At 39.1% G+C, this 26,786-nt stretch overlaps 2 protein-coding genes and 1 pseudogene across 2 annotated transcripts in view; 2 read left to right on the top strand and 1 right to left on the bottom strand.

The window, feature by feature from the left end:
• LOC127448895 (retinoblastoma-like protein 1) overlaps positions 1 to 7,255 on the top strand; it is a 27,521-nt gene extending 20,266 nt beyond the window's left edge. Inside the window, exons 18-22 of the mRNA XM_051711829.1 lie at positions 2,685 to 2,756; positions 2,964 to 3,048; positions 3,238 to 3,386; positions 3,498 to 3,662; positions 5,577 to 7,255. Coding sequence (XP_051567789.1) covers positions 2,685 to 2,756; positions 2,964 to 3,048; positions 3,238 to 3,386; positions 3,498 to 3,662; positions 5,577 to 5,747 — 642 coding nt within the window. The 3' untranslated portion in view covers positions 5,748 to 7,255. The remainder of the gene's footprint in view (positions 1 to 2,684; positions 2,757 to 2,963; positions 3,049 to 3,237; positions 3,387 to 3,497; positions 3,663 to 5,576) is intronic.
• The window catches only part of LOC127448893 (RIPOR family member 3-like), a 241,818-nt gene that overhangs the window by 184,423 nt on the left and 30,609 nt on the right, over positions 1 to 26,786 (bottom strand). The gene's annotated exons all lie outside the window — the stretch shown is intronic.
• Positions 12,898 to 16,860, top strand: LOC127448813 (ral guanine nucleotide dissociation stimulator-like; annotated as a pseudogene).

Genomic DNA, 26,786 nt, shown 5'->3' with positions numbered 1-26,786 from the left:
GCTCAGCAAGTAAAGACGCTGACTACCACACCTGGAGTCGCAAGTTCGAATCCAGGGCGTGTTGAGTGGCTCCAGTCAGGCTTCCTAAGCAACCAATTGGCCTGGTTGCTTGGGTGGGTAGAGTCATGTTGGGTTAACCTCCTCGTGGTCGCTATAATGTGGTTCTCGATCTCTGTGGGGCACGTGGTGAGTTGTGCGTGAATGCTACGGAGAATAGCGTGAAGTCTCCACATGCGCTATGTCTCCGTGGTAACACGCTCAAGCCACGTGATAAGATGTGTGGATTGACTGTCTCAGATTTGGAGGCAACTGAGATTCGTACTCCGCCACCTGGATTGAGGCGAGTCACTACACCACAAGGACCTAGAGAGCTTTGGGAATTGGGCATGCGAAAATTGGTGAGAAAAGGGGAGAAAATCAAAAAATGTATTGTGAAATGTCAGGATAATAGTAGAGAGAATGATTTCTTTCAACTTTTATTTATTTCATCACATTCCCAGTGGGTCAGAAGTTTACATACACTTTGTTAGTATTTGGTAGAATTGCCTTTAAATTGTTTAACTTGGGTCAGATATTTTGGGTAGCCTCCACAAACTTCTCACAATAAGTTGCTGGAATTTTGGCCCATTCCTCCAGACAGAACTGGTGTAACTGAGTCAGGTTTGAAGGTCTCCTTGCTCGCACACGCATTTTCAGTTCTGCTCACAAATTTTCTATCGAATTGAGGTCAGGGCTTTGTGATGGCCTCTCCAATACCTTGACTTTGTTGTCCTTAAGCTATTTTGCCACAACTTTGGAGGTATGTTTGTTGTCATTGTCCATTTGGAAGACCTATTTGCGACCGAGCTTTAACTTCCTGGCTGATGTCTTGAGATGTTGCTTCAATATATCCACATAATTTTCCTTCCTCATGGTGCCATCTATTTTTTGAAGTGCACCCGTCCCTCCTGCAGCAAAGCACCCCCACAACATGATGCTGCCACCCCCATGCTTCACGGTTGGGATGATGTTCTTCGGCTTGCAAGCCTCACCCTTTTTCATCCAAACATAACGTTGGTCATTATGGCCAAACAGTTCAATTTTTGTTTCATCAGACCAGAGGACATTTCTCCAAAAAGTTAGATCTTTGTCCCCATGTGCACTTGTAAACTGTAGTCTGGATATTTTATGGTGGTTTTGGAGCAGTGGCTTCTTCCTTGCTGAGCAGCCTTTCAGTTTATTTCGATATAGGACTCGTTTTACTGTGGATATAGATACTTGTCTACCTGTTTCCTCCAGCATCTTCACAAGGTCCTTTGCTGTTGTTCTGGGATTGATTTGTACTTCTCATGCCAAACTACGTTCATCTCTAGGAGACAGAATGCATCTCCTTCCTGAGCGGTATGATGGCTGTGTGGTCCCATGGTGTTTATACTTGCGTACTATTGTTTGTACAGATGAACGTGGTACCTTCAGGGGTTTGGAAATTGCTCCCAAGAATGAACGGACTTGTGGAGGTCCACAATTTTTTTTTCAGAGGTCTTGGCTAATTTCTTTATATTTTCCAATGATGTCAAGCAAAGAAGCACTGAGTTTGAAAGTAGTGCCTTAAAATACATCCACAGGTACACCTCCAATTCAGTACACCTCCTATCAGAAGCTAATTGTCTAAAGGCTTGACATCATTTTCTGGAATTTTGCAAGCTGCTTAAAGGCACAGTTAGCTTAGTGTATGTAAACGTCTGACCAACTGGAATTGTGATATAGTCAATTAAAAGTGAAACAATCTGTCTGTAAACAATTTTTGGAAAAATTACTCATGTCATGCACAAAATAGATGTCCTAAACGACTTGCCAAAACTATAGTTTGCTAATATTAAGTCTGTGGAGTGGTTAAAAAATTTGTTTTAATGACTTCAACCTAAGTGTATGTAAACTTGTGACTTCAACTGATATATATATATATACCGATCAGCCACAACATTAAAACCACCTGCCTAATATTGTGTAGGTCCCCCTCGTGCCGCCAAATCAGCGCCAACCCGCATCTCAGAATAGCATTCTGAGATGCTATTCTCCTCACCACAATTGTACAGAGCGGATATCTGAGTTACCGTAGACTTTGTTAGTTCAAACCAGTCTGGCCATTCTATGTTGACTCTCATCAACAAGGCATTTCATCCACAGAACTGCCCCTCACTGGATGTTTTTTTGTTTTTGGCACCATTCTGAGTAAATTCTTGAGACTCTTGTGTGTGAAAAAGATCAGCAGTCACAGAACTACTCAAACCAGCCCTTCTGGCATCAACAATCATGCCATGGTCCAAATCATTGTGTTCACATTTTTTCCCCATTCCGATGGTTGGTGTGAACATTAACTGAAGCTTCTGACCTGTATCTGCATGATTTTATGCACTGCTGCCACTTGATTGGCTGATTAGATAATTGCATAGATGATTGTTGGTGCCAGTATTCTATTGGTATTCTATGAGAAGTTCAGATTCTAAGCTTTTAATCAAATGGTATCACACATGACTGGCTTGTGTACCCAGGGACTTTTATTTTGTGATCAAAAACGCATTACACGCTCCTGGCCCCGCCCATGGTACAGGGTCCACAGAGTTGAAGAGATTTATAATTAACACTACATTTTTCCAATTAGTAAATGTTGCATTTTCACGCATATTCTCTTTCTTCTCTTTTAGATCACAAAGGAAGAGCACACATTTCAGGACATTATGAAATGCTACCGAACTCAGCCTCAGGCCACCAGTCATGTGAGTTTAAATATGAGTCAGTTCTGTGACATCATCATGCAGGGAGAATTTACCACTGCTTTATTTTTATTATTAAATTTGTTTTGTTGTTGTGCTTATTGTGGGTTTGCACACATTTTGATAAAGATAGAAAATGTCCTCTTGCTCCTGCATGTCCTACATCTTGTGATTTGGGTTTGCATGATCTGATTTCTTGTGTATTTCTAGGTGTACCGCAGTGTTTTACTGAAGAGGCGTCCCAGAGAGCAACAGGCAGATGAGAACATGGAAGTAGATCCACCAGCAGACCAGTGTAAGAACAATGTGGACCAAGTCCCAAATATCACGCTGTCTCTATTTTTTGTCTCTGTGTGACTTTCTGCATATACCATTTTTTTTGTATGTCATCAGCAATGTAATACATGCAGTAATCGTTCTTTTTAATTTACCTGCTTTTTATTGCCTTTTTGAATGATTTTTATGTATCCATGTCTTTCATCAGCCAATGAGAGGACAGAATCAGCTGGAAGAACGGAGGCAAACAGTGAATCTGAGGAAAGAGGAGACCTCATCCAGTTCTACAACTCTGTTTACATTTTAAAGATGAAATCATTCGGTCTCAGATACGCACATTCAACGCTCGACAGCAAGGTTGATGCACCACTTGGATTTAGACATCTATGATGCCTTTTAATCATTTTAATTTTCTAGTCCGTTTGGAAACAATTTTCTCACTGGTTCTCTCCCTCTGTTTCTGTAAAGATGGAGGCTCCTCCGTTATCTCCATTCCCCTCGGTTCGTGCTCAGCCTATCTCTCCTCGTCGTGTGTCTCAGAAACACTCCATCTTTGTCTCTCCTCGTAAGAACGGCTGCAGTCTCACCCCCAGTGCTGCCTACACATACAAGTTCACTGGCAGCCCTTCCAAGGTTGGTCACACTTTAGTATTTGATAAACATCATAAACATAATTTTCCTTAATTTATCAATAGTATTATGTAATAAATTAATATGGATAGAAACAAACAAACTCCACAACTATGGATGAATAATATGTTGAACTATAGACTATTTTACCAGTCATCAATCAAGATAATTGGCATTTGCAGTGATACATGTACGGCTTACTAGTAGCGGTGTAAATGCTTGTGAACTGACTAGTGCTGCAACAACTAATCGCTAATATTAATAATCGATAATGAAAATAATAGACAAGATTATTTGAGTTGTTTCTGTATAGCGCGTAACTGGATTATTTTATTAATCCATATGTTATAGTTCAAAGTCTCGCCCATATTTCTCTTTTGCAAAACCGTCTTTACTGTAAGTGAGTTTCCAATAAACAGACTTCACTGAGTGATCAAACCAATTACAAAAGAGAAATCAAGTGCAGAAATTTTGTTGAAACTATGCAGTTTAATAATTATTTATCAAATTTGTTTAAATTATATTGTCATTTTTTTAAATCTTACATATAATGCAAGACATATTTTATAAGAACAGTAACTGTAATTGGATTATAACAATATTAGTCTCTAAAATTTCTATGAAGACATAGAATTGTTCTACAGAATTGTTACTCATATATATATACACACACACACACACACACACAGTAATGTGCAAAAGTCTTATGCACATAAGATGTTTCACAAAAACATTTGTCTTAAGATGGTTATTTATATCTTCAGCTTTAGTGTGTCAATAGGAAATGTTAGACTCCCAAACATTACTTTTGCAAATAAAAGAGATTAGAATAGAAGAACAGGGCACACAGCAAGAGATAGCATGGCTCCCACAGAGCCCCCCACTGAACATAGTCAGTCTGGGATTACATGAAGAGACAGAAGCAATTGAGACACCCTAAATAGATAGAAGAACTGTGGTGAATACTTCAAGAAGCTTGGATCATCCTATATGTCAACAACCAAGAAAAACTGTGTCCAGGTGTACCTAGGAGAATTGGGGCTGTTTTAAAGGCAAAGGTGGTCACACTGAATATTGATTTAGCTTTTTTGTTTACTGGACTTTGTATGATAAGTGATAAATGAAAACTATTTATGACATTTATTTATGAAGACATCCTCACTGTGCAACATTTTTCACAAGTGCCTAAATCATTTGCACAGTGCTATATATATATATATTTATATTTAATATCAAACAATATGAAGTTTTTATTTTGAAGCTTATTTTTTTCCACAATGTATAGCAAACAACCATAAATCTATATTGTTTTTTTAATAAAATATTGATTTAAAAAAATAATAAAAATACAGAAAATAAAATAGATTTTATCCGATTAATCGAAATTATCAAAAGATTAATCAACTATCTAAAAAATCGTTAGTTGCAGCACTAGAAATGACAAAGTTTCCATTATGATCCTTTGTCAAATGCAATTTGAAATTTGGGTGTGATAGTTTTCAATTCAATTAGATAATAATTTTTTTTTTTTTTTTTTTTTTTTTTTTGTAAAAACAAATTTCAAAAATATGCTGGAGCACAAATGTAACTGGAGGGATAATTCAAAATCCATACTGCAAGTGTACATTGAGGATCAGGATTTGGTAGATTTTTATAACTGAAAACGGGTCAAGAATTGTGTTTTGGAAAAGAAATGAACACTCAATACATTGGGTATTAATATGGTAATTACATTTTTATAATTTTTTTTCTTAAACTCTGTAATTTACTTTTTTATCAAAGATAATACATGTAGGTGTTATAAATAAATTATACATTTGAATAAAGACCTCAGAATGTTTGACCTCGTAATTAGTGGACTGTATTTGTCAGTTGCGTTTGTGAATCTCAAATCCCCGATTTCCTGTTTCCCCTCAGGAGCTGAGTGACATTAATCAGATGATCCGTCAGGGTGGGGTGAGTAAAAAGAGAGCGTTCACCATGGAGGGAGACGAGACTGGGTCGCCATCAAAATGCCTCCGTCAAGAGAACGATGACGTGCTGCTCAAGCGCCTCCAGGATGTCGTCAGCGAGAGAGCGAGTCTCTGACCCGTGACGCGACAATCTCTAATTGGTCAAGAAGCAAAACGGACCAATTATGAAGCCAAAAACGTTCCTTTCGTAGTAACGATCAGAGTCTCTGATTGTTTGAAATGTGAGATCATCCAATGCCAGCCAGTCACATATGTGCAAAACAGCACTGATCAATCATATCACAGAACAATAACAAAGCCAAAAATTCACTTTTATCATCAAAGAACAATCACATGCAGCTCATGTATCATGATTGATTTATATTAACCAATCCCAAGTTGGGGTTTACTATACCAGGTTTTCTGAAGATGTCCGGTGTTGTTATACACTTGATTATTTTACCTAATCAAAGAAATATTTATGTATTTTCATGATATGCAATGTACTTTTGTAATTATTTGTATCTTTATTACAGAGATATTCTGTAGCCATAAACCTTCTCAATCAAAAGAGCCATCACTTCTGTTGTTTTTGCAGTAGAGTTGGCATCTTGTGCGTTAATGGAGATTTCCCAATCGTTTGTGTCTCCTTACTTTCTGTATGTTGCTATAGGAACATGTTAGAGCGACCAATTGAGACCAGTTAAATAATTTGGAATGTTAGTGCTCAAGGGGTTTTATTGTATTCCAAACATTTTATTTTAGGAATTTGAGTTCTAGAGTTATATACTGGCATGGCGGACAGGGCTAATCTAACCTCTTGAATTTTTCGACGTTTTTGGTGCCAGGTGATTCTGAAATAAGTTTTGCAACTATACTGCAAATACTTTATGTGCAGCTCTATATTCACATGTGTAGTATCTACACGTCTCGGTTTTAATTTTGTATTTCTTTTAATGTTTGTGTGTTTTCTAGAACAATTAGGATGTTTCTTTTTCCACTCCCATCTCCCGTTTCCGGAAATATTTAACCTCACACTGCATTTAACATTTGCGTTGTAATGTAAAGATGATTTGAAAATTCACCAAATTGTGCAGTGAAAGGTGTTTGGTGTACAATTAATTGTTTAACTTTGTTCAACACTGTTTGGTTATGTTTCCGATTAAATTAAAGTTCAAAGTTTATTGGACACATGCTCAATGGAGTAGCTGTGCTTCCTACACAACCCCCCCCAATTAGCTCGATGTTTTTTATTTGTATTTCTCAGCATTCTAATTTCATTTGGAATTTGACCTTAATCTTGCTTAATTTAACCCTGGAAGGGTTTTTTTTTTTTTTTTTTTTTTTTGTAACTCAATTTCTGATGTGTCTAACAAATTCAGAAATTTCAGTGCTTTGTATTTTACGCTCTGCAGTATTCTATAAAATGTTCCGGTTATGTTTGTCTATACAAACGGCGTTAATATTTTAAGCAGTATTCATATTTTAAGAAATAATGGTCTTTCAGATTGTATGTTTCCCAAAAAATGACAGTTTGTAAATTTGCTTTACTGTATGTGTTGGGTGTGTTTGACCAAGAAGCAGTTTGTCTATTATACCCAGGCAGTGCCTTAGCATGTACATATTAATAAAAACAATTGTTTTATCGATTTTATTCCCTATTTTTTTTTACACCATAAGTAAATTAATTCAGTTTTTCTCTTTTGTTGAACTCACTAAAGTTTGTCCAAAAAATACATTTAAAAAAATGCAAAACTGGACTCTGCTTCATGCTGACTTAAGAAGATCATAAGGCTGTTGCCTATGCTGGAAACACTCCAGCAGATTAAAGGCTAGTTTCTGCAGGTCCGATCCAGAAAACTTGGTGTGTTAGGAAGATATGAGAGTCTGCAGGCACCTGTGAAGATCTTCAGAAATTCTCAGATCCAACCATGCACCCAGGATAGATGAAGTAATGGACTCTTGACCATTTTAATGAGGTGCTTATAGCATCTGCTAAATTAATCGGGCTTGTAAGGGTTCACTTGTTCAACAACATACATGCAGATGTGAACCCTTGGATTTACCTGGACTTCTAAATGATGTGGTCATAAAATGTGGTCTGATCTGTCACAACAATAGACAATTTAAATAACACAAATCATTGTGTTTCCATGTTATTTACACTGTATAAACATTCACAGTGTTTATATTAAATGTATTAGTCTATATATATATATATATATATACATACACACACTGGTGGCCAAAAGTTTGGAATAATGTACAGATTTTGCTGTTTCGGAAGTGGCATACAGCTGATCACAAAGTATAGTCAGGACATTACTGATGTAAAAAACAGCACCATCACTATTTGAAAAAGTCATTTTTGATCAAATCTAGACAGGCCCCATTTCCAGCAGCCATCACTCCAACACCTTATCCTTGAGTAATCATGCTAAATTGCTAATTTGGTACTAGAAAATCACTTGCCATTATATCAAACACAGTTGAAAGCTGTTTGGTTCATTAAATGAGGCTTAACATTGTCTTTGTGTTTGTTTTTCAGTTGCCACAGTATGCAACAGACTGGCATGTCTTAAGGTCAATATTAGGTCAAAAATGGCAAAAAAGAAACAGCTTTCACTAGAAGCTCAAGATTTCATAAAAGGTGTACACTACAGTCTTCAAAGACAAAGGACAACTGGCTCTAATATGGACAGAAAGAGATGTGGAAGGCCCAGATGTACAACTAAACAAGAGGATAAGTACATCAGAGTCTCTAGTTTGAGAAATAGATGCCTCACATGTGCTCAGCTGACAGCTTCATTGAATTCTACCCGCTCAACACCAGTTTCATGTACAACAGTAAAGAGAAGACTCAGGGATGCAGGCCTTATGGGAAGAATTGCAAAGAAAAAGACACTTTTGAAACAGAAAAACAAAAAGAAAAGGTTAGAGCGGGCAAAGAAACGGACATTGGACAACAGATAATTGGAAAAGAGTATTATGGATCTTAACCCCATTGAGCTTTTGTTGGATCAGCTAGACTGTAAGGTGCATGAGAAGTGCCCGACAAGACAGCCACATCCATGGCAAGTGCTACAGGAAGTGTGGGGTGAAATGTCACCTGAGTATCTGGACAAACTGACAGCTAGAATGTCAAGGATCTGCAAAGCTGTCATTGCTGCACGTGGAGGATTTTTTGATGAGAACTCTTTGAAGTAGTTTAAAAAATGTCATAATGTAATAGTACATTTTCACATTATTAATGTCCTGACTATATATTGTGATCAGTTGAATGCCACTTTGGTGAATAAAAGTACCAATTTATTTCACAATTTATTTAACAATTAATGAACATGCACCTGTGGAACGGTCATTAAGACACTAACAGCTTACAGATGGTAGACAATTAAGGTCCCAATTATAAAAACCTAGGACACTAAAGAGACCTTTCTACTGACTCTGAAAAACACCAAAAGAAACCCAGGGTCCCTGCTCATCTGTGTGAACGTGCTTTAGGCATGCTGCATGGAGGCATGAGGACTGCAGATGTGGCCAGGGCAATAAATTGCAATGTCTGTACTGTGAGACGCCTAAGACAGCGCTACAGGGAGACAGGAAGGACAGCTGATTGTACTCGCAGTGGCAGACCACGTGTAACAACACCTGCACAGGATCGGTACATCCGAATATCATACCTGCAGGACAGGTACAGGATGGCAACAACAACTGTCTGAGTTACACCAGGAAAGCACAATCCCTCCATCAGTGCTCAGACTGTCCACAATAGGCTAAGAGAGGCTGGACTGAGGGCTTTTAGGCCTGTTGTAAGGCAGGTCCTTACCAGACATCACCGGCAACAACGTCGCCTATGGGCACAAACCCACCTTCGCTGGACCAGACAGGACAGGCAAAAAGTGACGAGTCACGGTTTTGTCTCACCAGGGGTGATTGGTCGGACTTGAAGGCCCGGATCTCAATCCCATTGAGCACATCTGGGACCTGTTGGATTGGAGGGTGAGGGCTAGGGCCATTCCCCCCAGAAATGTCCAGGAAATTGCAAGTGCCTTGGTGGAAGAGTGGGGTAACATCTCACAGCAAGAACTGGCAAATCTGGTGCAGTCCATGAGGAGGAGATGCACTGCAGTACTTAATGCAGCTGGTGGCCACATCAGATACTGACTATTACTTTTGATTTTGAGCCCCCCCACCCCCTATTTGATTTTTCATATAAATTTTTACACATGTTAAGTTTGCTGAAATAAAAGCAGTTGAAAGTGAGAGGACCATTTTGTCAGGATTGTGTGTGTTTTTGTTCATGTCTTTTACTTTAAATTAGTTCCATGCCATGTTTGTTCCTGTTTCCTTGTTATGTGATCTTGTCATGTGTTTTCCATGTTCTTGTGTCTTGTCCCCATTGGTTCATTGTTTCATTAGGTTGTTAGCAGTCTTGTTATCTTGTTTAGAGTCCTAAGTGTTCATTGGTTATCATTGTCATGTGTTCTCCCAAGTCCTAGTATTTAACCCTCATGTTTGCCATTGTCGAGTATTGTTGGCTCTATAGTTAAGTCATGTTTATGGTTTGATTCATAGTCAAGTTTTGTTCATGTTTAAAGTTAGGGTTCTTGGGTATCACTTTTGTAAATAAACTGCACTTGGGATCATCGCACTTCATTGTTATCGTCTCTGCGTGTATCTTATTGCCAGCCAACGTTATAGTGTGTTTTTTTTTTTTTTTTTTTGGCTGAGTGTGTGTGTATATGGTCAGCCTTGATGTAGACAATGGCAATGTGTACAAGAGCATCCTAGTGAGTGAGAGGCATAAGCATCTGCATTGTGTGACGTGAAGGACAGTCTTGCAATATTTGTATAACGTTGTATAATTCATCTTGAGATAAAATGAACATGTATTTCAAGTGACTAGCTACAACAAAACACCTTGCATCATCAGGAGAGCCATAGACCGACACCACCTGGAGAGTGAGAAGTCGGAAGAGCCTCAAAACAGCAAGGTAAAGAACGTAAGTAAAGTGTTTAATTTCCAGTGAGGCATGTTGACATTTTAATTTTTTGTTCTACTTTACCCCACAGAAATCAGGATGCCAGATGAAAGAAATGTCTTTTATTCCATGAAGGCATCTGGCAATTATGACTTCTTGCTGAGGAAATGCAGTGCTCCTACAACCTGCCACTAAAAGAACTCCCAGAGCCAAAAAGGAAGCAGAAAGGGTTTGCAATAACCAAGGGCTTCTTTAAAAGGACAGCAGTGGATTCTTGGGTTGCAGCGAGACGGGGACCTCAAGGGCAGAGAATTGAGGGGCTGCCTTAGAGACTGGGCCCTCAGAGGCAGCCGAAAAAGGGACCAGATGGGCCTCCATGGTGGGGCTACAGTGCACCCATTGCCTGCAGCTGAGACGGAGAACTCTGAGACTGGGCCCTATCTTCAGAAGCGATATGATTGTTGTGGGTGAGAAACAAATCAATATTTAAGTCCTTTTTTACTATTCTACTATTTTTACCTTTTTGACCATCAAAGTTCTGGTCAGCATTCACTTGGATTTATGGACCTTCAGAGCTGAGATATTCTTCTAAAAAAATCTTCATTTGTGTTCCACAGAAGAAAGAAAGTCATACACATCTGGGATGGCATGAGGGTGAGTAAATGATGAGAGAATTTTAATTTTTGGGTGAACTATCCCTTTAAACAGGCCACACTAATTGTGTTATGTGTTTTTTCCTATGTTGTGGGCTGCATAAGTCCTCATGTGAAACTGTTTCTATTTTGCACTTTGTAATTTTACTTTTAAAAAAAAATAAATAAATAATATATATCTCTCTGCATATTGAGTAAAAGGTAAAAAAACAATTAGAATTTCTTAGTAAGCTATTTGGTATACAGCCCTTTTGCTTTAATGACAGCATGTACTTCAGCTGGCATAGACTAAAAAAAATATTGTTAGAAGTTGTTCAGAACCTGATTGTCCATGTTATCCATTGAGATTTGATAATGTTGCGAGGAGAATTGTGTGCAACAGAGGAAGCCTGCAAGGAAATCTGACCTTTTGTACAGTGGAGCTAAAAATCATTGTAGATTATTTCTTAATTTTACATCATAGCTTTTAATTTGTATACATTTTGAAAATCCACTAATTCTAGGTCACTACACACACACACACACACAAAAAAGCCTATTTTTAAAATTTACACATTTCAGTTTCATTACAAACTATACACAATTAAATTTGATGTTTAACCAAAATTTTTTTTTTTTTTTTTGAAAGATTACTCAATTCAATTTGATGGAATTAAATTTAAATTAGTAAATCTTAATAAATATATATATATATATATATATATATATATATATTTTTTGTAATTAAATGTAAGCAAATTGTACAAGATGTTCAATGTACAAAATATTTTAAGTGTTTGGAGTTTAACAGTTTTTAATAATTAATTTAATAATTAATAATTTCTTTATCACACATTATACATTTGCACATATACGGTGAAATTCTTCTTTTTCACATATCCCAGCTAGGCTGGGGTCAGAGTGCAGGGTCAGCCATGATACGGCGCCCCTGGAGCAGATAGGGTTAAGGGCCTTGCTCAAGGGCCCAACAGTGGCATCTTGGCGGTGCTGGGGCTTGAACCCCCGACCTTCTGATCAGTAACCCAGAGCCTTAACCGCTGAGCTACCACTGCCCTACATACACTCAGTTTGAGTGTATGCTGTCAGTTAAAGTGGCACATACACAATACTAAGAAATTGCAAGTACAACCTCGACATTATTTATACCATGATCAGTGGAAACATGGGTAAATGCTTCATGCTGCAACCCCTCCAATGTTCAATCCAAATCTATGCACTTGGTTTAAACCCTCCAAAAATTGGCCCCGTTCACTTCCATTGTAAGTGCCTCACTATAACCCCTTTTTTTTTTTTTTTTTTTTAAGAAAAGGAGGGATGAGTCGAAATTATCCTTGGCACATCTGGTTACTCAACTTTACTGTATAACTGTGTAATAAATGAGTTCAGAGTATAAGCACCAGATACAGTACTCAGTGGTTCTCTCTGTCTGTAGAGCTCGGATCCGGAGATTCTAGAGGAGGTAGTGGAGGGAGCCGTCTACAACATCAGACTCCGGAAGGTGCCGCTCCACCAGACTGCCAGTGAGGGGCTGGATGCGGACGGAGATCCTGCTCTCAGTTCATGCATGAGTCGGACCATAAAGGCTGGCACCCTGTAGAAGTTGGTGAAGGACATGGTGTCAGCTTTTCAATGGAACGATCACAGGCACATGCATGTTTTCCTCGGCACCTACCAAGCTTTTGCCACTTCAGAACAGGCGCTGGACCTGCTGCTCTACAGGTACACAGACCATCTATTCACAACATGTTAATGGCCCCATGTGCTGTTGGAAATATGAAATTACACTGTAAAATATTTTTGAAATGCTTTCTGATATATCTAAGGTATGGCAAACTCCCTGAGCTGACCTCCAGAAGACCGCTCAGGGCTGAAGAAGTAAGTCTTTATTTATATTATTCAACTGATTTAACTAAATTAATTTGTCACACCAAATGACCATTTAAAATGAAGTGACTGGCCCTTGATCTGCTGGAGCGTTTCCAGCGCAGTCTGAGGTTGAGCCTGAAGGTACAGTGTCATTTCTGAATTAAAGGCTGAAAAAATAAGAGATGGTCTTCCAAACTGGCAACCTGCCTCATTCTCTGCAGATGACCCCTCCACCTTCCCCTTTGCCATGCTGGAGGAGAGCAGCTTGGAGAAGGAATTCTTCCCCTTTTAATTCCTGTCCTTCAGTCCTGCTGTGATGGCTGATCAGCTGACACTCATGGATGCGGTAAGACATCAACAAATGTAATAATAATAAAAAAAAAAACAAGTCAATGTAATCTAATGGTTGAGGATTAGGGATGGGAATCACAAAGTATTTGAAAGTTCTTGGATGTAGTGAAATTCCTTGAATGTAAATGACACCAATGTTTCCGGCAAAACATTCTCACCATTAAAAAGCTTGAAACAAATTTAACTGGTTCCTGTAACCAGACAGCAATCATTGTTTATCACAGGAGCTGTTTAAGAGGGTTTTGCCCTACTATTGCTTGGGTGGTGTTTGGTCCCAGCGAGACAAGAAGGGGAAAGAGCACCTGGCCCCCATGATCCGGGCCAATGTTGCTCAGTTTGACAGTGTAGCCAACGCTTTTATCGCCACCTGCCTGAGTAACAGTGCTTTGACGCCCTTTCAGAGAGCGAAGCTCATTGAGCACTGGACAGAAGTTGCCAAGGTGAGGCATCACACTCGCATTACTTTGTTGTAGGAACTAATGACTTGCTGTTGTATCTTAAAGGCTTCTTTTATAAGCAAGCCGTCTAAACTATAAGTGTTTTACTGTCTCAAGTCATGAATATTTGTTTGTATGTCTTGACATCAGAGGTGCCGTATCTTCAAGAGCTTCTTCTCTCTGAAAGCCATCCTGTCAGCCCTCCAGAGCACCGCCATCCTTCGACTGAAGAAGACCTGGAATGAGGTGTCCAGGCAAAAGTCTGCCAACAATGAGTCAAAGTTAATAGTTTAACATTCTATTTCCTAGCTTGTTGAAGCTAAACCATCTAAACCAATTTTGTGAAAGACATGCGTGATTTATAGTTTGGCATTTGGAGATGAGGGTCGAGATTTGTGGGTCGAGAAGAGTAACGTGCAGTTAAATGTGAGTTTATTACTGTGTTTGGATTTCATGTGGATTTAACGTGTATAACTGAGACAGTTTCGCACTGCATACATGGAAAGTTATCTATCACACTTTCCAAGAGTTGTGTGACATCTTTTCAACAACTACGCTCTCAGCAGAGAGCTTCTCATTAAGGTGAATAAAATATTTGCTAAAGTGTGTGTGGGTGTGTGTTTGGGTGGTTTACGAGGACATTTAAGTTAAACACTGGTAATTACAAGGGTATTATGCTATAAATGTGGTTTATGAGGACATTTCTAGTGTCCCCATAATTCAAATCGCTTAAACATACTAAACAACGTTTTTTTTGAAAATGTAAAAATGCAGAAAGTTTTTTGTGAGGGTTAGGTTTAAGGGTAGGGTTAGGGGATACAATCTGTAGTACAAAAATCATTATGTCTATGGAGAGTCCTCATAAGGATAGCTGCACCAACGTGTGTGGGTGTTACCCCATGTTAAACTCACTGAATTAAGCTGCATCTTTCTGTTAGCAGTCATGCACATTTTCAGTATGCATTTTTCATACTTGTAAAAGCACACTGTAAGCCACCTGCACTGGCTGTCAGCATTTGTTGCTTTTGTATTTTCTAGTAATTGATAGACATCTGCACTATACAAATTAGAGTGAATTTAGAATGCTCTGTGGTTGTGATACCCAAGAAATTTTTTAACCTTCTTGTATTATGGCTGTGAACTTGATCTTTCTGACAATTTCAGGCAAGTGTTTTTTTTTTTTTTTTTTTTTTTTTTTTTCTTCATGGCAACCAGATATCTGCATAGCAGAACTTTTGGCCTTTTGAAATCCAACTTAAAAGTTGATTTGAAACTGATATCTTCACAGGAGGGCACCTCAAATGTCTTCAAGATGAACAAAGGAGCCCAGAGAAAACACCGGCAGCAAAGAGAAATGGTATGTACAAGAAAAGTTGTCAGTACAGTGGAGTGGTGGCGTAGTGGGTTAAAGCCGCAGAACTGTTAAGCAGAAGGTTGCCCCACAGCCACGTTTATTGTGTTCTTGAGCAAGGCACTTAACTCCATGTTGCTCCAGGGGGATTGTCCCTGTAATAAGTGCACTGTAAGTCGCTTTGGATAAAGGCGTCTGCCAAATGCATAAATGTGAAGTGATGTCAGATTAACATGACAGCAGGAAATCAGACCTGTATCTTTATTTCCATTTTTTTTTTTCTCTCACCTTCTTCCTGCTGTTAAGGGGGTCATGTATGGAATTGTTCCATACCTTGGAACTTTCCTTACTGACGTCGTCATGTTAGACACTGTGCTGAAAGATCATCTTGAGGTGAGGGGGATGGAGAAGAAATGGACCTTTTAATGTAATATTTTGCCTTCCTAAAATGTAGTCTATTATTTTTTCAGGATGGGAGGATCAATTTTGAGAAGTGAGTTCATGTGCACAGAAATGATAATATTGTAGAGGTTGGACTAAGACTAACATTTCTGTTGCACAATAACCATAAATAGAAATGAGCATTTCTGTCTGTTATTAAGGAATATGAATTAATTGCACAGATCAGGTTGCTGCAGCTGACCTGCAGTTACTATAAGGTCACGCAAAACCAGCACTTCACTGAGTGGTTTAGGAGAGTAGAGACACTTACAGAGATGGAGGTAAGAAAGAAAGAAAGAAAATGGGGGGAGAGAGAGAGAGAAAGAAAGAGATCTTAAATTAAGATGTTTAAAATCTATGTTGTCTTTACCTTTCCAGCTACTCTCAGTCCTGTGAGATCGAGCCACCAGTGATCTAACTCAAAGTCCAGTGCAACCGAGCTTCTATCTGATTCCTCTTCCAAGGTATTTGCACTTTTTAAATCGTCTTTTGTCATTTGCCCTGCATTAATATGCATTTTAATGAGCTTTAAACTCATCTATCTATCTTTTTTTATAAAAATAATCACTTTTCATATATTTCCCAGCCCTCTGAGGCATCCACATCCTCATCTTAAATAAACTTGGAACAGGACTCTGGCTTTAGCAAATCCACCTCCTCAACTTCAGTCTCCATCTCCACCAGGCAGGCCTCCCAAATTTCCAGTCTCTCTAACTCTTCCTCTCTGTCAATACCCTTGTACAACCAGCAGGTGAATGACTTCTGCATCATCAGGGTCAGCCTTGATGTAGACCATGGCAGTGTGTACAAGAGCATCCTGGTGAGTGAGAGACATAAGATCTGCATCATGTGATGTGAAGGACAGCCTTGCAATATTTTGCATAACTTTGCATAATTCATCTTGAGATGAAACTGAACATGTACTTCAGGTGACCAGCCAAGACAAAACACCTTGTGTCATCAGGAGGGCCATGGACCGACACCATCTGGAGAGTGAGAAGTCAGAGGGCTACGAACTGTTACAGAGTGCCTCAAAACTGCAAGGTAAAGAACGTAAGTAAAGAGTGTGTTTAATTTCCAGTGAGGCATGTTGACATTTTAATTTATTCTACTTTACCCCACAGAAGTCAGAATGCCAGATGGTGCTCTCAAGACCTGCCACTAACTCATCAGCCCAGTCTTCCTGCTTGTGTTTAATCCTCAGGGGCAGCCAAAACATGGATCACGGGGGCCTCCATGGCAGGACTTAAGAGTAACCATTGCCTGCAGCTGAGACTGGGAACTCCGGGGCTTCCACCGAGACGGGCCCTCAGGGGTGGCTGAAACAGGGACAAGAGGGACCTCCATGAAAGCACTAGAGTGGACTCATGGGCTACAGCTGAGGCTGGGAATTGAAGGGTTGCCATTGAGACCGACATGGTAGGGTACAGCGTGACCATTGCCTGCAGCTGAGACTGGGAATTCCGGGGCTGCTTCTGAGACTGGTCCCTCAGGGGCAGCCGAAACGGGGACCATAGGGGCCTCAATGGCAAGGCTCAATACATTTAATACATCTCTGTTTGTATAAACAGGCACAAGTTAATAAATGTGGGATGCTGAGATGTCAGTCCTTGATGTTTCTGTGTTTTTAATTTCACTTAAACAGGCAACATAGATCTGCCCATATCCCTTTTGTTTATAAGGAAATGTGATTGTTCAGAGTTCAGGTTATTTTATTCTCTCCATTTGTGGGTATTGATGTATTACTCTTAAACAATTCACATTTTGCATGGATGACAACCTTACTGTAAAAGCACTCTTTTCCAAATTTGAATTTGATCATTATGTTGAAACCTTGAAGAGTAGAAGGGACACCAAAGCAAAGAAGCCTCTGGACTACTATAGAGCCATGAATTTCTATCCTTTTTTAGAGACTTTTGTGCCTGAATTCATCGCTTATCGTAGGATATTTGTCTTAATACCCCTATTAATTTTGGATAGACTTTAAAGATTACTTATCAGTATCATTAAAACATTGTCTTAATAACAAAGTAAAATTGCAAATGGAATCTTTTCAATTAACACATGATTTGTATTACACATAGGCCAACTATAGCTAAATAAAATTGCGATTTGTGTACATTTATTGTAAAGCCAGAGGAGGATGGGCTCCACCACGTGACTGCTTTGGTGTGTGGTTCAAAAGTAGCGCAATTCCAAGTACAATTTTTAATCCAATATAGTCACATAAGCACATTTCACTCCTGTTAATGAAATGTTATTACCCAGACAAGCATTTTTATTTTCCAGTCTACACATTAATAATCAGTTACTAATTTACTCTCATCACACATTGTTTTTAACATAACGCAGTGACTTCTTAACTCTTATATGACAGGGCCACATAGGTGAGTAAATGATAGACTGAAATTGGCCCTCCTTTCATTTACAAGTGTTTTACATATTGAATAGAATAAATAAATGGAGGAAATGGTGTTATATCATGTTGAAATATTTACAAAGTGTTGTGTTGTATTCACTGGCGTGGTCATTTTTAATGTGCATTATGTAGTGGCCGTGGTTGGTGGTAGGCGTAACATGTAAAGGGCGTGGTTTGGTATCTTCAAGGAATAGTTCACCCAAATATTAAAATTCTCTCATCATTTACTTACCCTCATGTCATCTTAAACTCATATGACTTTCCTTCTTCTACAGAACACAAAGATTTTTAGAAGAACATCTCCGCTCTGTAGGTCCATACAATGCAAAGGAATGGTGACCAAAACTTTGAAGCTCCAAAAAGCACAAAGGCAGCATAAAAGTAATCCATATGGCTCCAGTGGTTTAATCCATGTCTTCAGAAGTGATCCAGTATGTTTGGGGTGAGAACAGACCAAAATACAACTCCTATTTCACTCTAAATCTGAAGTATATGTCTCTGCGGAACAATAATGGGTGTTTCTCATTCTGTGGGTATTTTCAAATCGAGAAGGGCGTTTTTCAACAACCAATGAAAGTAGGGAATCTCAATGTAGTTGGCAAATCGTGTAAAGCAGTTGGAAAATGCCCACTGATTGGAAAACGCCTATTTTTCTGCAGAAAAACAAGTCTCCTAAATCTTGACATCAGCATTCTTTTTGGCGATCATGATTTCAAGTTCGATTACACTTTCTAAAGCCGTTTAGCGCTCTGCACATGCATCAAGCACTAGGAAGTGTAATCGAGCTTGAAATCATGATCATGCCTAGAGACTGCTATTGAAAGGTGTACAGTGAAAAAACGAGCTACATTTGGTCTGTTCTCACCCTAAATCTATTAGATCGCTTCAGAAGACATAGATTAACCACTGGAGTTTTATGGATTACTTTTTGCTGCCTTTGTGTGATTTTTGGAGTTTCAACGTTTTGCTCACCATTTACTTGCATTGTATGGACTTACAGAACTGAGATATTCTTCTAAAAATCTTCGTTTGTGTTCTGTAGAAGAAGGAAAGTCACACATCTAGGATGGCATGAGGGTGATTAAATGAGCAGAGAATGTTTTGGGTGAACGATTCCTTTAAGAAGCTCTATTCGAAATGTGAGTTTACATTGACTGCAACATTATTTGCCTTTTTTATTTCTGGGTGTTACTTGTCCTTTAAGGAATGCCCACAAAAACACTTTGCTAGATCCAACACTGGTGCAGTATTCGAAATTTTCACTAGATGGCAGTGAATGAACACACAATAGCTCATGTTCATACTCCAACATGGGCATCAGAAGGTCCTTAGTATTATCATGGACAATGCACAAGCTAAGAAGCTTGTCAAACTAATTTTGGCCATATGAATGCAATTTTTTACAATCTTTATGAACCCACTGTGTACTGATCTACACTCAAGGACATGCTGACTCAGAAAGATTCTGTACCTATAAACCAAGAAACGTTTATGGATACAATGACACATTACGGCGAACCCATGTCTGTATAATATGACACATTAGCCAGTGAAGGCTAAATTGAGTTCGGAGCAGATGAGTAGCGTGTGCGTCATAAACCAGAGAATCAGACTTTAAAGATGTGACGCTGCGCTTGATGCACACAGGATCCTGGGGGTCTCTGTGGGGCAACCGACAGAGTTCAAGGTCTGAATGAGTGGCGATGATGTTTGTCTGGGGATGTAATGAAGTCAGGAAGGAGAGAGAGCATTAAATCCTTTTCCTTCTATCTCGGTCCGGGCAGGGCTGAAATGGGCCGGTGAGTGGATAAAGATTAAGGACCTGCTGTATTGTATGACAGTGGCTCAGCTCTTCAGAAGACTGGCCAAAGCATCAGGCCAGGTAATAGCATGAAGAGAGGCTGAGCAGTGAGTCAGAGAGATGTGGATTAGAAAAAGAGAAAGCAAAGCATGAGAGTGCTCTTAAACAGTAAACGCATTGTGCCTGACAATTGTTTATATATATATATAATGCTCAAATATGTTGAGATTGTTTTCACTAGGGTTCCCACCTGACCAGTGATTTAACATGACATTTTCTAATGAATCTTTTAGACCGATTTATGTGCGTTTATTTTTATTTTTTATTTTAAAGAATTGCCTTAAAAGAATGACCTATTGACAAATTGGACATATGGATTGGAAGCAAGTTTTGCTCTACATGAGCAATATCTATCTCTTATACTAAATTTTTTTTAAATTTACCATAAGGATTTCCAGTGGCGGTTCTGGCTTGGTGCCCTAGGTGATATCCGATGCGGTGTCCCCCTTATTATCAACAACAACAACATGAGAAACAGGTCAATATTTATGTCCTTTTTATACTCTAAATCTCCACTTTCAAATCTGAAAGTCACATCTGATGCCTGTTTAGTTTCACTTTCACATCTGAAAGTGTAAGTGGAGATTTAGAGTAAAAAGGGACTTAAATATTGATCTATTTCTCATCCACATCTATCATGTCGCTTCTAAAGATAGATTTAACCACTGGAGTCTTATGGATTACTTTTGTGCTGCCTTTTATGTGCTTTCTGGAGCTTCAAAGTATGTGTGTTTGTACACTGGCAGCCAAAAGTTTGGAATAATGTTCAGATTTTGATTTTTTTTGGAAGGAAATTGGTACTTTAATTCACCAAAGTGGCATTCAACTGATCACAATGTATAGTCAGGACATTACTGATGTAAAAAACAGCACCATCACTATTTGAAAAAAGTCATTTTTGATCAAATCTAGACAGGCCCCATTTCCAGCAACCATCACTCCAACACCTTATCCTTGAGTAGTCATGCTAAATTGCTGATTTGGTACTAGAAAATCACTTGGCATTATATCAAACACAGTTGAAAGCTATTTGGTTCATTAAATGAAGCTTAACATTGTCTTTGTGTTTGTTTTTGAGATGTCTTAAGGTCAATATTGGGTCAAAAATGGCAAAAAAAGAAACTGCTTTCTCTAGAAACCCTTCAGTCAATCATTGTTTTGAAGAATATACAATGCTTGAAACTGCCAAAAAACTGAAGATTTCATTCAAAGGTGTACACTACAGTCTTCAAAGACAAAGGACAACTGGCTCTAACAAGGACAGAAAGAGATGTGGAAGGCCAGATGTACAACTAAACAAGAAGATAAGTACATCAGAGTCTCTAGTTTGAGAAATAGACGCCTCACATGTCCTCAGCTGACAGCTTCATTGAATTCTACCCGCTCAACACCAGTTTCATGTACAGCAGTAAAGAGAAGACTCAGGGGGGCAGGCCTTCTAGGAAGAATTGCAAAGAAAAAGCCACTTTTGAAACAGGAAAAAAAAAAAAAAAAGTTTAGAGTGGGCAAAGATACACAGACATTGGACAACAGATAATTGGAAAAGAGTGTTATGGATCTTAACCCCATTGAGCTTTTGTGGGATCAGCTAGACTGTAAGGTGCATGAGAAGTGCCCGACAAGACCTTGCCACATCTATGGCAAGTGCTACAGGAAGCGTGGGGTGAAATGTCACCTGAGTATCTGGATAAACTGACCGCTAGAATGCCAAGGATCTGCTGTCATTGCTGCACGTGGAGGATCAGGTACCCTGTCCCGCCTAGGCGGCTGCCTATATCGCCTATGCCAGGACCAGCTACTGGAGATTTCACAAATTACTTTTGACTTGTAGAAATTACTTTTCCATGACTTTTGAGATTTTATTAATTTCCAGCCTAGTTGGCAGATATAATTAAAACTTACAAAGTAGGTGGGTCAATTTCAAACATGCAATAACATGGAAAGCATCAGATTTACCCCTAAATAAATAAATGCACAAATTAAAGGTGCACTCAGCGATTCCTGAGAAACATGATATGATTTTCTATGATATGATAGAAAATCATCTGTGCAAAATATATGCTTTCCCTACATGTCCACCCTCTGCCTGTCTGCATGTCTCAAGTTCAGCTCTGGGGCAATAGAGAGGATTGCCCACAGGAGGCGGGTCTATGTAGCAATTTAGCCAATTGCTGATTCAAGATATGAACATATTCAAGATAGGACATAAAATGTAGCCAATCAGCGTCCTCAAATCTAATACGAAAAGGGTGATTATTTTATCGCCCCTAACGAGCCACTGCTAAAGTCAGGACTAGTCTGTAGGGGCGCCATTTTAACTACATGACAATGGCGAGCGCAATTAACACTGCTTCCAAACCCAACCCTAACTCTGTAAAATCTCTCTTCCAAAGTCCGTTTGAGAGGAGAACTTTGGCAGAAAAACTAGAGGTGAAAGAGCTGGGCCCAGATCAACCTGACCTCGCAATCAGACAGCAGGCTAGCGGAAAAGGGAAGCCGTACACGCAAGGCTTCTCTCGTAGTTGGTACACCAAAAAGGCCTGGCTATGTGGGTGCGGTTATGCTAATGGCTTATTTTGCTTTCCGTGCTTGCTTATTAAAACAACAGGGACAAATCCAGCATGGACAGCTACGGGGGTGAGAGATATGAAGCACCTGTCTGAGAAAGTAAGGAAACACGAGAACACCAAGGCACACATGGATAATTCTGTCAATCTAGCCAAGAGTGAACATCGCACAGGATTGCGATGAGGAAATACAATGAGGAGGTGGATAAAAACAGGCACATTTTATCCAAAATAATCGATTGTGTGAAGTTTTGCGGGGCTTTTGAGTTGGCCTTGCGTAGGCATGACGAGACTGACGCCTTTTACAACCCTGGCATTTTGAGGGGATTTGTAGATTTTGTTGCCTCCCTAGACATTGTGCTGGAGGAGCACCTTAAGACAGCAACCGTTTTTAAAGGCACGTCAAAGACGATACAGAACGAACTGTTGGACTGCATGCTGTCAATGCTCAAGGATTACATTCTGGAGGAAGTAAAGGCCGCTGATTTTATCGGCATTCAGGCAGATGAGATGCTAACGATCAGGTAAAAAACTATATTTACTATTGGCTGATAAAGCTGTTGTTATTAGAAAGATGAGTTGCTCAATTCCAGCAGTCTGTAAATGCCTATATGTGCCTTGCCATCAAAGTGAATGATTGTCATAGAGCATGTCACTTTATTTTTTATTTATTAACTTCATTTTCTGGACCAGAGCCTCCATTCCCTCTCTGTGGCACAGTGAATCTGACCAGCAGCACCAGCCCATAAAGCGACGGAGGATGCTGGGACCAGGAGAACAACAGAGGCTGGCTACAGAGGTAAAAAAAACAAAACAAAACAGACACAGGATGGCATATTACCACAGCTGAATTCAGTTGAATGATGCAGCAGGCTGTCTGCAATTTAAATTTGCATTCATATTTTTGTTCACTCCTTAGATTCCAGGTTTATGACAGAGCAGTCACAAGCAGCATGATGATTTTTTGTTATCCACACACAGGAAAGGAATTCAGTGTATAAGGCATCCTCACATGTAACAGAAAATAGGTGGTTTATTTATTGACATGCACCTGTAGACCTTGTTTTGTTGGGGAAACCAATAGCAAGTTAAAGATCAGGAGAAGTAAACATACTGTAAAGTGCAATTAAGAATACTGGTTTTCAAACCTTAGTAATCATATAACTGACTTGGACATAGGCATGTGTTCAGTCAGAATCACTTTCATCAAAATAGCTTTATTGTAAATTTAAGCTGATGATGTACTGTATATTTTACAGGTATGTGATAACATCCTGATGCATGCCAAGGAGTGGTTCTCCTTCACCCAGCACCTCATCAGCTTGTTCCCACAACACAGTGTGAAGTTCGCTGATGCAGCGCTTGAAACAACAGTGGAGGCGTACCCTATGCTGAACAAGGCCAAGCTCAAAACAGAACTGTCCCTCATCTATGAGAACAGTGAGTTCAAGGCTAGCGGTGGTGCAGTGCCTCTGTACTAGTTTTTCATGGACAACAAACTTCAGAGTACTTTCTCAGAGACTGTCAGTCTTCTCAAGATCCTTATCACCACACCCATGACAACAGCCGAATGAGAGAGGTGCTTCTCTACTTTGAAGAGGATCAAGACCTTCCTGAGAAACACCATGACACAGGATCGCCTTAATGCTCTGGCTATGCTTTCCATGGAGAAGAAACTTGTCAGGGACATTGCTGACTTCAATAAGAAAGTCATTGAGAAGTTTGCCACTCAGAAGGAGAGAAGAGCAAAATTCCTGTACAAATAAGCTGTCAGGAAATCATGCAGGTTTTTTCACCACATTGAGTTTTCTTGTAAATAGTTGTCCTCAGTCTCATTTGTTTAACTAGGTCATGGAGGCATCACCATTTAATTGAGACCGGTAAATTAATTCCTCATAGCTGTTTAATGAATAACCAGGTGTCAAGCAGATGTACTCAAACGTTGACTGGTAGTGTACATTACATGTTGAGCCCCAGTGTAGTGTTTTTGTGTATAGCTGACATTTTCAAATAAATCTCCATGTGTTATAATTCCAAGGTCAGTTGACATTTACAATATTGTTTATTATTTTGAATATTTCCTTTTCTTAAAGGGACGGTTCACCCAAAAATGACAATTCTGTCATCATTCACTCATCCTCATGTTGTTCCAAACCTGTATGACTTTCTTTCTTCGGAAAAAAACAAAAGAAGATATTTTGAGAAATGTCTCAATGTTTTTTTTTTTTTTTCATATAATGGAAGTCAATGGGCACCAATGTTGTTTGGTTACCAACATTCTTCAAAATATCTTCTTTTGTGTTCCACAGAAGAAAGAAAGTCAAACTGGTTTGGAACAACATGAGGGTGAGGGAATGATGACAGAATTGTAATTTTTGGGTGAACTATCCCTTTAACTGTTTTTCTTAAACTTTTTCTTTAACTTTCACTGTTTCATTAAATCATACTGGGATGGTTGCTGAAATTGTTGTATGTGGTACAGCCCTACCTAGATTTTCCACCAGCCGCCACTGACTGTTGATATTTGAACTCAACTGCCAAAACAAACACACCCCTCCCTTCAGTGCTCCTTTGGAAGCTCCGCCCCCCAAATTCATGCACGCGAGGCGGTTTTACGCACACCAGCTCCAGACACTCACAACTCTCCTGTTACTAAATCTAACATCACAACAGCAGCATATATGGGTTCTGTGAAACACAGCAAAATTTATATTACCCAATATTGAAATATTGAGAGCTGCTGTTAATGAATGTAAAATCAATGAACTTAAGTTAAATGAAATTAAATTAAGTTAAATCTCCTAAGATGATTTGCTTATGTTTTCCTCTCTTGTAAGTCGCTTTGGATAAAAGCGTCTGCCAAATGAATAAATGTAAATGTAAATGAAACTTTAGAATTGGTCCTCAGAGTTACCAGACTGATATCACAGTGAAATCCGAAACAGTAGGTTGACTTTTCTTTAGCTAAAATTGGTCTGTTCTCACTAAAATTCGCAATTCTGTAATGTCCACAGAGGGGCGCCAAAAGTGAGTTGTGAAGTGAGTTTTTTCTTTTTTTCAGCTGTACAGGATGTAATACAGGGAAGAGGAATGCATATTTTATAAACTGTACTCCCAACCCAAAACCTAAACCTAACCATCAGTGGAGTAAAAATGTAATGTTATAGGGAAATGCATCGTCCGAATCATGCTCGTCACTGATTTTGCGAGCACGTTTACTTCCTGGTTTCTGAACCTAGTTCTCCTACACTGCTGATGTGATGCCCTTCCGGCCATGCCACAGAGGAAGGTAAACAGGCTGGAGCTGATGCAAAAATGTCTAATAGGAGATTGCACTTGTCGGTGAGTCTGCATAATGTAGCCGATCCTAGGGTACTGGAACTCTCAAAAACAATATGTTGACTTCCCGTGTGATCATGTTGGAGTTTCAGACCATGATGCTGTGAAAGTATAAAAAAGCCTTACAATAAAAACAGAAGTCAGACTGCTATCAAAGCCTGTGCTCACCTTTCAAAATCCTGCCTGTGATGTTTTCTCAATTCTCTTGCTTTTAACTCAACAGGAGTCTCTATCTGTTTGACTGAGGAAAACTTATTCCATTCTGCTTGAAACTCAGTGCATGTTGCTCTCAGAATTAGAACAACTCAAGTAACTCTTTGCAGTTTTTATAGTGTATGTATGGACATTACCAGCAGGTCGAAACTTGGCATTTCAAAGGTGTTCATAAATCAAGGTAACAATTACTTGCACACAGTCAGAGATGGCTACATCAGTGCCTTTCTGCTAGACATACCAGTTGACTTTGAACATGTAAAGCATTTTAATATCCATAACATAACATTATGACATAAGTAATATCCAGAAGAAACAAGGCAATTGATGGTGCAGTCACATTTCGAATAGATCTTTTTAAGGCAATAGTTCACCCAAAAATGAAAATTCTCTCATAATTTACTCACCTTCATCCTATCCCAGATGTGTATGACTTTCTTTCTTCTGCAGAACACAAAGATTTTTAAAAGAATAGCTCAGCTTTGTAGGTGCATACAATGCAAGTGAATGGTAACCAAAACTTTGAAGCTCCAAAATGCACATAAAGGCAGCATAAAAGGAATTCATATGACTCCAGTGGTTTAATCCATGTCTTTAGAAGAAACCCAATCAGTTTTGGGTGAGAACAGACCAAAATCGAACTCCTTTTTGCAGTGTAAGTAAATAGCATATTGGATGAGCCACGTTCAAAG

This window comes from Myxocyprinus asiaticus, chromosome 12 (genome assembly GCF_019703515.2).
Source record: "Myxocyprinus asiaticus isolate MX2 ecotype Aquarium Trade chromosome 12, UBuf_Myxa_2, whole genome shotgun sequence".
Classification (NCBI taxonomy): domain Eukaryota; kingdom Metazoa; phylum Chordata; class Actinopteri; order Cypriniformes; family Catostomidae; genus Myxocyprinus; species Myxocyprinus asiaticus.
The sequence above is the reverse complement of the archived record's forward strand: the minus strand, read 5'-3'. Positions and strand labels throughout refer to the sequence as shown.